The 15,719-nt window shown below is 36.3% G+C and overlaps 1 protein-coding gene across 1 annotated transcript; it reads left to right on the top strand.

The window, feature by feature from the left end:
- The first annotated feature begins 5,500 nt into the window (after window positions 1-5,500).
- Window positions 5,501-15,454, top strand: mfge8a (milk fat globule EGF and factor V/VIII domain containing a). The gene is made up of 10 exons (XM_058382274.1): window positions 5,501-5,659; window positions 6,410-6,535; window positions 6,646-6,777; window positions 10,335-10,448; window positions 10,999-11,180; window positions 11,294-11,449; window positions 11,533-11,677; window positions 12,166-12,368; window positions 13,670-13,825; window positions 14,630-15,454. Exons 1-10 carry the CDS (start codon window positions 5,587-5,589, stop codon window positions 14,771-14,773), a joined length of 1,431 nt encoding a protein of 476 aa, XP_058238257.1. The 5' UTR covers window positions 5,501-5,586; the 3' UTR covers window positions 14,774-15,454.
- Window positions 15,455-15,719: the final 265 nt, after the last annotated feature.

Here is a 15,719-nt window from a genome sequence, read left to right as displayed (position 1 = left end):
AATTTAGTCATTACTCCAGTCCACAAATTTAGTCATTACTCCAGTCCACATATTTAGTAATTACTCCAGTCCACAGATTTAGTCATTACTCCAGTCCACAAATTTAGTCATTACTCCAGTATTCCAGTCCACAAATTTAGTCATTACTCCAGTATTCCAGTCCACAGATTTAGTCATTACTCCAGTATTCCAGTCCACAAATTTAGTCATTACTCCAGTATTCCAGTCCACAGATTTAGTCATTACTCCAGTATTCCAGTCCACAGATTTAGTCATTACTCCAGTCCACAGATTTAGTCATTACTCCAGTCCACAGATTTAGTCATTACTCCAGTCCACAAATTTAGTCATTACTCCAGTATTCCAGTCCACAAATTTAGTCATTACTCCAGTATTCCAGTCCACAGATTTAGTCATTACTCCAGTATTCCAGTCCACAGATTTAGTCATTACTCCAGTCCACAGATTTAGTCATTACTCCAGTCCACAGATTTAGTCATTACTCCAGTCCACAGATTTAGTCATTACTCCAGTCCACAAATTTAGTCATTACTCCAGTATTCCAGTCCACAAATTTAGTCATTACTCCAGTCTACAAATTTAGTCATTACTCCAGTCCACATATTTAGTAATTACTCCAGTCCACAGATTTAGTCATTACTCCAGTCCACAAATTTAGTCATTACTCCAGTATTCCAGTCCACAGATTTAGTCATTACTCCAGTATTCCAGTCCACAGATTTAGTCATTACTCCAGTATTCCAGTCCACAAATTTAGTCATTACTCCAGTCCACAAATTTAGTCATTACTCCAGTATTCCAGTCCACAGATTTAGTCATTACTCCAGTATTCCAGTCCACAAATTTAGTCATTACTCCAGTATTCCAGTCCACAGATTTAGTCATTACTCCAGTCCACAGATTTAGTCATTACTCCAGTCCACAAATTTAGTCATTACTCCAGTATTCCAGTCCACAAATTTAGTCATTACTCCAGTCTACAAATTTAGTCATTACTCCAGTCCACATATTTAGTAATTACTCCAGTCCACAGATTTAGTCATTACTCCAGTCCACAAATTTAGTCATTACTCCAGTATTCCAGTCCACAGATTTAGTCATTACTCCAGTATTCCAGTCCACAAATTTAGTCATTACTCCAGTATTCCAGTCCACAGATTTAGTCATTACTCCAGTATTCCAGTCCACAGATTTAGTCATTACTCCAGTCCACAGATTTAGTCATCACTCCAGTCCACATATTTAGTCATTACTCCAGTATTCCAGTCCACAAATTTAGTCATTACTCCAGTCTACAAATTTAGTCATTACTCCAGTCCACAAATTTAGTCATTACTCCAGTCCACAGATTTAGTCATTACTCCAGTCCATAAATTTAGTCATTACTCCAGTATTCCAGTCCACAAATTTAGTCATTACTCCAGTCTACAAATTTAGTCATTACTCCAGTCTACAAATTTAGTCATTACTCCAGTATTCCAGTCCACAAATTTAGTCATTACTCCAGTCTACAAATTTAGTCATTACTCCAGTCCACATATTTAGTAATTACTCCAGTCCACAGATTTAGTCATTACTCCAGTCCACAAATTTAGTCATTACTCCAGTATTCCAGTCCACAGATTTAGTCATTACTCCAGTATTCCAGTCCACAAATTTAGTCATTACTCCAGTATTCCAGTCCACAGATTTAGTCATTACTCCAGTATTCCAGTCCACAGATTTAGTCATTACTCCAGTCCACAGATTTAGTCATTACTCCAGTCCACAAATTTAGTCATTACTCCAGTATTCCAGTCCACAAATTTAGTCATTACTCCAGTCTACAAATTTAGTCATTACTCCAGTCCACAAATTTAGTCATTACTCCAGTCCACAGATTTAGTCATTACTCCAGTCCACAAATTTAGTCATTACTCCAGTATTCCAGTCCACAGATTTAGTCATTACTCCAGTATTCCAGTCCACAAATTTAGTCATTACTCCAGTATTCCAGTCCACAGATTTAGTCATTACTCCAGTATTCCAGTCCACAGATTTAGTCATTACTCCAGTCCACAGATTTAGTCATTACTCCAGTCCACAAATTTAGTCATTACTCCAGTATTCCAGTCCACAAATTTAGTCATTACTCCAGTCCACAAATTTAGTCATTACTCCAGTCCACAAATTTAGTCATTACTCCAGTCCACATATTTAGTAATTACTCCAGTCCACAGATTTAGTCATTACTCCAGTCCACAAATTTAGTCATTACTCCAGTATTCCAGTCCACAGATTTAGTCATTACTCCAGTATTCCAGTCCACAGATTTAGTCATTACTCCAGTATTCCAGTCCACAAATTTAGTCATTACTCCAGTCCACAAATTTAGTCATTACTCCAGTATTCCAGTCCACAGATTTAGTCATTACTCCAGTATTCCAGTCCACAGATTTAGTCATTACTCCAGTATTCCAGTCCACAGATTTAGTCATTACTCCAGTCCACAGATTTAGTCATTACTCCAGTCCACAAATTTAGTCATTACTCCAGTATTCCAGTCCACAAATTTAGTCATTACTCTAGTCTACAAATTTAGTCATTACTGCAGTATTCCAGTCCACAAATTTAGTCATTACTCCAGTCTACAGATTTAGTCATTACTCCAGTCCACAGATTTAGTCATTACTCCAGTCCACAGGTTTAGTCATTACTCCAGTCCACATATTTAGTCATTACTCCAGTCCACAGATTTAGTCATTACTCCAGTCCACAGATTTAGTCATTACTCCAGTCCACAGATTTAGTCATTACTCCAGTCCACAGATTTAGTCATTACTCCAGTCCACAGATTTAGTCATAACTCTAGTCCACAGATTTAGTCATTACTCCAGTCCACAGATTTAGTCATTACTCCAGTCCACAGATTTAGTCATTACTCCAGTCCACAGATTTAGTCATTACTCCAGTCCACAGATTTAGTCATTACTCCAGTCCACAAATTTAGTCATTACTCCAGTCCACAGATTTAGTCATTACTCCAGTCCACAAATTTAGTCATTACTCCAGTCCACAGATTTAGTCATTACTCCAGTCTACAGATTTAGTCATTACTCCAGTCCACAGATTTAGTCATTACTCCAGTCCACAGATTTAGTCATTACTCCAGTCCACAAATTTAGTCATTACTCCAGTCCACAGATTTAGTCATTACTCCAGTCCACAAATTTAGTCATTACTCCAGTATTCCAGTCCACAAATTTAGTCATTACTCCAGTCCACAAATTTAGTCATTACTCCAGTCCACAAATTTAGTCATTACTCCAGTATTCCAGTCCACAAATTTAGTCATTACTCCAGTATTCCAGTCCACAAATTTAGTCATTACTCCAGTATTCCAGTCCACAAATTTAGTCATTACTCCAGTATTCCAGTCCACAAATTTAGTCATTACTCCAGTATTCCAGTCCACAAATTTAGTCATTACTCCAGTCCACATATTTAGTCATTACTCCAGTCCACAGATTTAGTCATTACTCCAGTCCACAAATTTAGTCATTACTCCAGTCCACAAATTTAGTCATTACTCCAGTATTCCAGTCCACAGATTTAGTCATTACTCCAGTCCACAGATTTAGTCTTTACTCCAGTCCACAGATTTAGTCATTATTCCAGTCCACAGATTTAGTCATTACTCCAGTCCACATATTTAGTCATTACTCCAGTATTCCAGTCCACAGATTTAGTCATTACTCCAGTATTCCAGTCCACAGATTTAGTCATTACTCCAGTCCACAGATTTAGTCATTACTCCAGTCCACAAATTTAGTCATTACTCCAGTATTCCAGTCCACAAATTTAGTCATTACTCTAGTCTACAAATTTAGTCATTACTGCAGTATTCCAGTCCACAAATTTAGTCATTACTCCAGTCTACAGATTTAGTCATTACTCCAGTCCACAGATTTAGTCATTACTCCAGTCCACAGGTTTAGTCATTACTCCAGTCCACATATTTAGTCATTACTCCAGTCCACAGATTTAGTCATTACTCCAGTCCACAGATTTAGTCATTACTCCAGTCCACAGATTTAGTCATTACTCCAGTCCACAGATTTAGTCATTACTCCAGTCCACAAATTTAGTCATTACTCCAGTCCACAGATTTAGTCATTACTCCAGTCCACAAATTTAGTCATTTCTCCAGTATTCCAGTCCACAAATTTAGTCATTACTCCAGTATTCCGGTCCACAGATTTAGTCATTACTCCAGTATTCCAGTCCACAAATTTAGTCATTACTCCAGTATTCCAGTCCACAAATTTAGTCATTACTCCAGTATTCCAGTCCACAAATTTAGTCATTACTCCAGTATTCCAGTCCACAAATTTAGTCATTACTAAAGTATTCCAGTCCACAAATTTAGTCATTACTAAAGTATTCCAGTCCACAGATTTAGTCATTACTCCAGTCCACAGATTTAGTCATTACTCCAGTCCACAGATTTAGTCATTACTCCAGTCCACATATTTAGTCATTACTCCAGTCCACATATTTTGTCATTACCCCAGTCCACATATTTAGTCATTACTCCAGTCCACATATTTAGTCATTACTCCAGTCCACAGATTTAGTCATTACTCCAGTCCACAGATTTAGTCATTACTCCAGTCCACATATTTAGTCATTACTCCAGTCCACAGATTTAGTCATTACTCCAGTATTCCAGTCCACAAATTTAGTCATTACTCCAGTATTCCAGTCCACAAATTTAGTCATTACTCCAGTATTCCAGTCCACAAATTTAGTCATTACTCCAGTCCACATATTTAGTCATTACTCCAGTCCACAGATTTAGTCATTACTCCAGTCCACAAATTTAGTCATTACTCCAGTATTCCAGTCCACAGATTTAGTCATTACTCCAGTCCACAGATTTAGTCATTACTCCAGTCCACAGATTTAGTCATTACTCCAGTATTCCAGTCCACAAATTTAGTCATTACTCCAGTATTCCAGTCCACAAATTTAGTCATTACTCCAGTATTCCAGTCCACAAATTTAGTCATTACTCCAGTCCACATATTTAGTCATTACTCCAGTCCACAGATTTAGTCATTACTCCAGTCCCCAAATTTAGTCATTACTCCAGTATTCCAGTCCACAGATTTAGTCATTACTCCAGTCCACAGATTTAGTCATTACTCCAGTCCACAGATTTAGTCATTACTCCAGTCCACAGATTTAGTCATTACTCCAGTCCACAGATTTAGTCATTACTCCAGTCCACAGATTTAGTCATTACTCCAGTCCACAGATTTAGTCATTACTCCAGTCCACATATTTAGTCATTACTCCAGTATTCCAGTCCACAGATTTAGTCATTACTCCAGTCCACAGATTTAGTCATTACTCCAGTCCACAGATTTAGTCATTACTCCAGTCCACAGATTTAGTCATTACCCCAGTACTCCAGTCCACAGAGTTAATCCTTACTCCAGTCCTCAGATTTGTTGCATCCCTTTCGGCAAAATAAACCCTTGAGAGACGTCAGTGGAAAGAAACTGTTAGGACTGAAACAATATGAGGCTAAGAAGTGTCCATCGCTCCTTTATTCTTGCAAGTTTCATTATTTGCTGTGTTTGGAGTGTCTATGGTAAGTCCATAGCTAGTCAGATTTAGATTGTGTTTTATGTCATGTATTTTGTGTTCTAGTTTTTATTCAGTTTTGCTTAAATATTGCATTATTGTCTCATCAGTGCAGGAGGAAGCTAAATTAAATGGAGTTTCTGAAGAGTTTAAATGTTTTTACTGTTAATCTTCTTTCTGATATGAGTAGTAATGGGATTAACCCAAACTATATTTGTATCAGTTGCCATTGTGTGTTCTGTCATTTTGTGTCTGTGTGTGTGTGTGTGTGTGTATATATATATATATATATATATATATATATATATATTGTCTTATATGCCTATATATGTTGTCTTACACACTCTTTCCTGTATTGTATCTTAATAAAGCTCAGAAGTTGTACACCAATCCTTCCTACAAACCTACAAGCATGTGTTGTGTAACTTGTCCATCCTGTTTGATTTTTCTAGGCATAAAACGGAATCCTTTTCAGTATTAAAGCATGAATACTAAATAATAATTGTTTACCACTTGTGGTTTATGTTAGTGTTTGCAGATACATTAGTCCCATTGGACATGCTGCTCACAGCTTGGAAGCCTTTTATACTGTCCTGGTCTAATTGAGCAGCTTGAAAAACATTCCCCTCCTGATTGTCTTTTATTTTCCCCCAAAACTTAACATTCAGGACCAGTCAATCCCTTCCGAAAACATGTCAAAAGAATGCTCAGTTCCTGCTTCAACTTGAAAATGAGTTAAATTCTCATGTATTCGTAGGAGACTACTGTGAGGTGAACTTGTGCCATAATGGCGGGACATGTGTGACTGGAGTAGGAGAGGAATCTTTTGTCTGTATCTGTGCCGAAGGATTTACAGGAGACACGTGTACTGCCAAAGAGAATGGTAACGATCACATCATGTTTATGTGACTATATCACTGTTTGAACCTAAGGTAGCAGTATGTAAATAAAATGTGCAAATTTGAGACATAACCACAAATGTGTTTTTTCCAGGTCCGTGCAGCCCTAACCCATGTAAAAATGATGGAGAGTGTGAGGTGATTGCAAACTCCAGACGAGGAGATGTTTTTAATGGTTATGTTTGCAAATGCCAGTCTGGCTTTGAGGGCGTTAACTGCCAAATAAGTGAGTATACCATCTTATTATAACAAGCAGGTGTACTGACCATGCTGGCAGCAGTACATACAGTGGCACTAATCTTGTAGTTTATAATTTGCCTTGCATTTGTATACTTTACAAAGTATATCAAGACATTGAAATGCGTGTTGCTCAGGTAAAACACAACACTATATGGCACATAACTCTCCGGTGTCACCCAAATGAGGATGGGTTCCCTTTTGAGTCTGGTTCTTCTCAAGGTTTCTTCCTCTTACCATCTAAGGGAGTTTTTCCTTGCCACAGTCGCCTCAGACAATGTAAAGTGTTAAAACCGCTACACAAATAAAATTGATTTGAATTGAATTGAATAACACACACACACACACACACACAAATAACACCTAGTTCTTGCACTAGATCTAGCATTTGCTAGAGTCTGCTCCATTTAGTCAGTAAACATGGCCAAGTAATGAAACAGACCTTCTTCCATTTTTTCAGTAGCCTTTCAGCAAACATGCGATTATCTTATTTACTCACCACTCAGTAATTGCTTTAAACAAACGTTTAATAACTTTTAACTGTATAACTTTTTACAGTCAAGTGAGTACATCCTGCTCAGAAAAACTAATTGTGTTGAATGGAAGTGTGTAGAAGTTCAGATGGTCAACTGGTTTAGCCAATCAGACTGCAACCTTGAATCGTGGACAAAAGACATCAGAAGCTCTGTGGACTGTGGCTACATGATGCACACATGTTTATATTCAAGACTTAATTCAGGATTTCCCTAAAGATTTTCCTATAGCAAATTTCATAGTTATCACCTAAACTTTCACTTAAATAATTAATTACGTTGTTATAGTACTGCTGCTGATGAATTGTATGTTAAATATGTAAAATTTACAGTTCATCAACAAACAAATTATTTTTCTAACTTTTTTTTAATCCAAGCAAGAGCATTTCTTGCTTAACTTGACATTCATTCCAGCTTGTGATGTGCAGCGGCCCATCTGGAGCTACAGTTATTGTAAGACAGACACACCCAGGAAGTAGAATATACACTTGTGGTTAGAGAGCACTGTGACTAAGGGAAGTTTTAAATAATAGTCATGACTTTCCAGTCCTGGCTTGTCTTGCTCTGTTTTTTTTTTCTTCCTTTATGCTCGCTAAATGAGATTTTAAAAACAGATTCATACATCTACCATTCTACAGGAAGTAAAGTACAAAACACGGGAAGTAAGCAGTAAATCTGTTCTGTATACTTTGTCTAGAATTCAGTTAAAGTGGGATTTTCGGGCTTTTAAAAAAATATACTTGTTTTTATGATATTTATAATTTGTATGTGTATATTTCATTTTTCAACATTTTAGCAAGCAATGTAAATGTTTAGACATTATTAAAATAATGACTAATTTTAATTTTAATTTACTAGCCACAATGTTGTAATAGAGCATTCATTGTTTTTAAATATAACTATAAAATTCAACCTATATTTAAATGTCTTTGTTCCCACTCCTGGCAATGCCTTAGCATTACACAGGTCAGCTGCTATAGCGTCAGTATAATTCGTCAAGCTCTGATCAACTCTTAAGAGGTTTTATAGTAGCAGATCCCAGTCTGGGCTTTTAGCCATGCATGAGGTTCCAGAATTTTCTTTAAATATAATGGAGGGATTCAGTGAGTTCCTGGAAAAGTATAGAACATCTAGAACAATTTTCCGAAGCTATTCCTTGCATTTAATTAAAATATTGGAATTTTTGATGTCCAATAGTTTCCATCACCTAAGTAGGTTTGGCTCTCTTCGAAGCACCTCTGCCCCAGATTAAGTGTTTGTGTGTGTGTGTGTGTTTGCGCATGTGGGAAGGCGATCTGGGCTTGAGGCCGAGCTGTTTTCAGGTTTTCAATCCTCTTAGGAGTTTTCAGAGCAGAATTGTTTTGGTCTGCAGATGCCTAAGCCTATGATAAATACAGCCTATCTTCTTCAAGGTAGTAATGCTCTTCTTTTCTTTTTTTTTTTTACACTGGTGATTTCCAGAGCATACTGCCACTTAGTGGTGACTACTGGAAATTACAGCTTGAGCATTTTGCAACATTTTAAATTGTGTTAATCTAAATTAACACAATAAATATTTATATTAATGAATATTTATTAATATTAAATATTTCTTAGGTTTCTAAAGAATAATGTATTTTAGCTACATAAAAATACAGAATAGATAGATAGATAGATCTGGAAGCTTACAAGGTGTCTGGAGTGCCATAAAAAAGCTTGAGAAATAAATTACACAAATACACCAGGCCCTGTCTTATGATTAATTGAAGATTTTGATCACTGATATTTTTTCTAACAGTGTAGCGTTAAAGTAGATATTTACTTATTGACAAATAAGTCTCAAGCATAATAAATCAAAATAATTTACTTTAGTATTTAATTTTCTTCCATTTTGCTGCTTGTCTACCTCAAGGCCTCCAGTGTGTTTTTATGTTTGTGAGTGTGTGTGCATTTGTGTGTGTGTGTGTGTGTGTTGTTTAAGAACACATCCAAGAACATCTCTTCGCAGGCAGATCAATGACCTCATAAAACTTCTGAATAAAAATAAAAATATTGCGCATAATGCATCATAAAGTAGATACAATATACATTGTTCTCCATGCGAGGCAAGAATAATTTTTTATGGTTTTAATCATGAAAACTTCCACCTCCACATTTCACAATTAGGCTGAATTCTCCATCACGCGTCCTTCTGATGATGTAAAATACACCAGCAGGCTGTTTTGTCCATGTAGGGATCTACTGTAGGTATTACAGCTTTTTATAGTTTAGCCTCACCTTGGGCCAAGTGAAACACAGAATGTCATCCTCTTTCATCCATTTAAAGCACACTTTTAATAGGTTTTATCTGCTCTCTCTCCTCCATTTGTGCCTTTTACAGAAGTCGCATTGCCTGTGATTGCTCCTGGTTTTATCTGAGGTCATGACCTTGTGCAGTGAATTCCCAGACTTTCCTCTGTTCCTCACTACATTCCTACAATGGTGCCTGTTTAAAAACAGTCATTAAGTAAATGCCTACCTGTTAGAAAGAATAAAAACAAAAAGATTTGCGAGCTGATATTCTTATTACATTCAGGACACTGGTGAATGTTTACCTCATGCAAACATCAAGCTCTACAGCCCATTGTAAGCTTTCTAGATGTTTCGTGTACAGTAGAGATTGTAAAACCCACACAGCAGGACACAGAGAGTACACTGACCCTGGAGATCATAAACTTGTTTACAGGAAGATAGAGCACCTGCAAAAGCACACAGTGTCTGCACTGTACTGCTCTCACTCATGGCTCACTCACCACATATATATACATATACATACATACATCTATACATACATATATGTATGTATGTATAAACGTATACATAACTGACCTGATTAAATGATCTTTTGCAGATCATTTAACAAGTGGGTAACTCAGAGAACCACTAATTTCACAACTACTTCAGTGATTTACTGTGCTTAAAATCTTGGCTTTACAGAATACAAACATACAAACTTTTACATGAACTATGATCCTGCATTTTTTTTTTTTTACAGATGTAAATGACTGTGATAACCAGCCTTGTAAGAATGGAGGCGTATGTCGGGACCTGGATGGAGACTACACATGCCATTGCCCTTCTCCTTATGTAGGGAAGCAATGCCAGCTAAGTAAGCATAGTAATGATTAGCTAAGTAATGATTAGTATTCAGATAATTACAGTCAGGTTGTAGAATGGTTTCCTACGTTTATTCTGTATTTTATTAGGTGCAAAAAGTTCTTTGAATATTTGACAAATAAATAAATAATTTTCAGCTAATAGAAAATATCCTCAGAATGTTGGAGGTGTTATAGCAATCCTGTAAATGCTCTATGCAGTTTGTTGCAGCATAATATTTTTAGAAGATTTCTCACACAGTCATCCTTGTTAGATAACAACAAACAGTAAAAAAATAGTGTTATTGTTCCAATTAATAATAATAATAATAATAATAATAATAATAATAATAATAATAATAATAATAATAAATAATATTATTATATTATTATTATTATTAGTAGTAGTAGTAGTAGTAGTAGTAGTGGTAGTAGTAGTAGTAGTAGTACTATTATTATTATTTATAACTGAGCCAGATGGTTATACACTATAATCAAACCATTGCTATATACTATATATAACAGTACAGATTTGGAGCTAATCTGTCTTCATTCCTGTGGCAGGCTGTATCTCTTTGTTAGGAATGGAGGAAGGGGGAATTGTCGAGTCCCAGATCTCTGCCTCCTCGGTGCACTTTGGCATTCTGGGTTTGCAGCGCTGGGGACCTGAGCTCGCCCGCCTCAACAACCAGGGTTTCGTTAACGCTTGGAGTTCAGACCCCCATGACAAGAACCCTTGGCTTGAGGTTGTTAAAAATATTTCAAGAACATTCTGTGATCCTGCATTATAATTTACTCTGCATATGTTGATCCAGAAACTTAATGCATTAGATTTTCTTAACGATGACCACTCTTTCAGATCGATCTACAAAAGAAGATGCGTCTCACTGGTATCATCACACAGGGAGCCAGTCGCATGGGCACAGCTGAGTTCATCAAGTCCTTCAAGATGGCATCAAGCTTTGATGGCAAAATGTACATGATGTACAGAGCTCCTGGCCAAAGGAAAGACAAGGTGAGAAGCAGAGATAATGCCTTACCATTTTTCTTCTGTGGTTTAGTTTGTATTTATATCTTGCATTTATATCATTCCTGCAGGTATTTATTGGGAATACCGATAATGAAAGCACCAAGACGAATCTGTTCGAACCCCCAATTGTGGCTCAGTACATTCGCATCATCCCTGTGGTGTGCCGCAAAGCATGCACTCTGCGCCTGGAGCTGGTTGGCTGTGAACTAAACAGTAATTCAGATGCATGATTTCTTTGAGCAAATTATAGCAATTTATAGTCACTTTTAATAGCATCTAGACATTAAAAACACTGTTTAAGGGTCAGGCTTTTTTTCTCTTCATATTAAAAAATGTTAGAGATGCGTGATGCAAAAGTCTGGACTAGACTAAATAACTAAGTGCTTTTTACTATGTCATATGTGTGTGTTTGTGTGTGTTTAGTTTTCTTTGTTTCATTCATTATTGAATATTACATTTATTTATTGTAGTATCCTTTTCTGTTTTGTTTGTTTTTTTAGGTTTATGCTTTTTTAGGCTTTCTTACTTTATTCATGCTCCTGTTTTCTCTTCCCATATTTATCTCTGTCCATTAGTTCTTACTCCCAGGCTGCTGCTGAAATTGATCTCTCCCTTTCATGTGCTGTTTCATTAATGTGTTATTCTTTGCATTTGCCAGCATATCTATCATTGTCCCTCCTCTTCCATCTTTCTGTTTACAGTCTACTCCAATGCTGTAGGCTGCTCTGAGTCTCTGGGTATGAAGTCTCGTCTTATCTCAGACAGCCAGCTGTCGGCGTCCAGCGCTTTCCGCACCTGGGGCATAGATGCGTTTACATGGCTTCCACATTATGCTCGCCTGGACAAGCAGGGCAAAACCAATGCCTGGTCCCCAGCCAGCAACAACCGCACTGAATGGCTGCAGGTGACCTGTGCTTCACATTAAAAAGGCTAAACAATTGTATTGCTTTATTGCAAAAGTTATTTTATCCAACATTGCTCAATTAACCTGTTAAACTCTACTAGGTCAAGACATTCCTCACTCTCCTCATCCACTATTCCTATTAGTTTCACTTAAATATTTCATAGTAGTTACTGAGTAATATGCTTTCCAATGAATGAATGAATAATAAGCTGAGGTTATTACACCTGCACAATATACAGTATATTCTGACCAGTTTTTGAAGTAATAAATAGTAAATTTAGCACCTATAATATCATGAAAGTCACTCTGGTGTTGTGCTTTTGCCCCATTACATATGCCTTTATGAGATGGCCTTTACAGTGCAGAGCTAGAAGCTAGTAAATTCGAGTTTCATGACCAGGAATGAATGAGTGAACTACCTACTGAGATGAGATGAGATGAAATGAGAGACGAGTTGTACCTATATATATATATATATATATATATATATATATATATATATATATATATATATATATATATATATATATATATATGGACCCAGTGGAGTAGGAGGTACTGGGTAATGTTGCATTGTGGAATCTGATTGCTGATGGTTATTCATTGACCACACTGCATTTTGGCAGTTACTGAAAAATATGCATCCCAAACTAGAAATAGCTATGTAGTTCCTGCATTGCCTAAGCCTATCCATGTAGTTTTTGCCATAGTTTTTCAAGTTCACTTTCTCTGCTGCATTGTCTAGTATTCATTTTAGAACTTAATTCATTCATTCATTCATCTACAGTCATCATGTTATCCTAGTCAGGGTTATGATGGACCATAGTGGTGTCTGTCCCAGGAACACTGGGCATAAGGCAGGAATAAACCCTGGATGGAAAGGCAGTCAATCACAGAGCATGTGTAACACAAATGTTCACACACTCATTCGCACCTAAGGGCAGTGCAGCACAGCACAGACACCTGAGTGGAAACACAAGCTCAAAATTTAACGGGGGAATTAAACAACTGCTGTAAGGTGACAACACTACCTGTTGTGTTTCATAAAAATAAATATTATTAGATTAATAATAAAATAGATTAAAATAGACCTTTTCATTATTGCAGATACAAATACAACGTCTTTGCTGAACTGCAACAGCTGTATGTTAAATTGGTTCATTTGAATATCTATTATTTTTAGGTGTTAAGTAAAGGTGTTTGCTTAAGTGAAATGGCTATTGCTTTATTTACAGAGACCCTGGGTCCCCTGCTGTTTATCAAGGCCTTATTATCTTACTATGGTGTTTTGTCTTCATTAGCTGGACTTGGATAAGCCTAAGAGAATCACAGGCATCATCACTCAGGGAGCAAAAGACTTTGGCGTGGTGCAGTTTGTGTCTGCTTTTAAGATTGCATACAGTGACGATGGTCAGTCATGGAGCATTGTAAAGGATGCAACCAACAGAACAGATAAGGTTAGTGAATGTTCTCTTTATTTTGTTTCTCCATTGATTAATATTCTGGAACAGCAGCTCTGACAATACGGCTTTATATGAATTCTAATACATTTGAGTACATTATTCTTTCAACAATAAATTCTCAAAACTCAAAAATTTGAAAAGAGAAGCTTCAATGGAGTTTTATCTAGGTGTTTTGTGACAGTGGTAAAATGACAATGATAAGATGACAAAAAAGAGAGACGGTAATAAAAGAGAAGCTACTGATAAAATGCCTGTTTATAGCTGCTATAACGTAAGGAATTTGTCTTGCGGACGTTTAACGATTATAACGCTGTTGTTGGTTATATTCCTATATTGCAGTAAGACCATGTATCAGAGTATTTTAATTCTTTTACATTCTATTATTAATGAAATATTGGGGAAATATCTTGGGATATTATGTTTACTCTCCAGTTTTGACCTGTGTGGGTTCGGTTAGGTTTCAAGTGTTTGCTATGTTTAAGGGATGTTACTATGTTTCTTTCTTTTGCTCTAGTCTGAACATGCCTCTGTGCGCATTTTTTTTACCATAAATTTAGAGTTTACGATCAGTCTTTCTTTCTGAAAATTGAAGATCATCTCAGCATTGTATTCTTTGTGGCTCTAAGGAAAAGCTTATATCTAATTGTTCTTGTTGTAAGAAACAGTATTCCTCTTTATGTGTAAATATCACTTCTGTTCATACGTCTAATGTGAAACCTTGTATAAATCCCTTGTGTAAACTTCTTATGTAACAGGATATTTCGTCAGAATCTCACCAAGATTTCTTTTCTTTTTCAGATTTTCCAAGGCAACATTGACAACAATACACACAAAAAGAACTTGTTTGAGCCACCTTTCTTTGCCCGATTCGTGCGCTTCCTGCCTTGGGAGTGGCACGAACGCATCACTTTAAGGATGGAGTTGCTGGGCTGTGATGCTTAGAATCATGAAGAGGATCATGGCATGTTTTCCTACAGCAGCTGACTGTATTTTCATCTTAACAGATATAAGCGGTCACGGTGTGTTACTGGTTCAGCTAAGAATAAAGAATAAATTGTACTGACTGGATTGTCTTGATGAATTAAAAAAATCTTGTAATTTGTCTCGGTATCATTTGCTAATATGCCTAGATTAATACTTGCACTTCTTGTGGTTTTTTTTAATTGTATGATTTGAAAGTTTTCTAGATAATAATGCATTCATATAGTCCATGAATGCATTAACTCTTCTTCCAAGCATGCAGCCTAGTCCCCAGTAATCAGCCTGATGTCAATATTACATTTTAGTTTTATGATTTTGGACAAAGACTATGTGTAGTCAGGGATTGTGCAATAAGATAATAGAAAGCATAAATACTAATATAAAAGTGTAGAATTATCAATAAGAAATTAATTGAATTATTTCGGTAAATATGAACGTCTCACTACTAATTGATACTCATGGTTCTGCATGCATTTTTTAGTACAGTTTCTTATTTCTAGCCCACATTTTGCTTTGTGTATACAGTATCTACGGTTTCAACCACCAAATTTATACAGAAGTGTAGTTTTTTTTTTTTACTTTTTATAAAATGCACTGTATGTTTCTCATTAACAGTCATTCTTAATAAATGTTTTAAGGATTGTTGCTTGTCTTTGTATGATTATATACATCACTTTCATAGCACAATTAAGCAATAAGTGGCGAAACCCAGGCTTTTCTTTATATAAAGTATGAGTTATTCCAGCTTTGTGCATTCCTTAATTTTCAGTTATAGTGCTTCAGTGTCAGAAAATGAATCTTGCCTTTTTTAGACTTCCAAGAATCCCATTTCATTGTTTGCATCACCTCTTAGAAAGATTGTCATACTACAGCTGGCAAATGCAGAAGATTATATTAACATTTACAG

Source organism: Hemibagrus wyckioides, linkage group LG27 (genome assembly GCF_019097595.1).
Source record: "Hemibagrus wyckioides isolate EC202008001 linkage group LG27, SWU_Hwy_1.0, whole genome shotgun sequence".
NCBI lineage: Eukaryota > Metazoa > Chordata > Actinopteri > Siluriformes > Bagridae > Hemibagrus > Hemibagrus wyckioides.
Note: the sequence above shows the minus strand (reverse complement) of the source record. Positions and strands in the feature narration are given on the sequence as shown.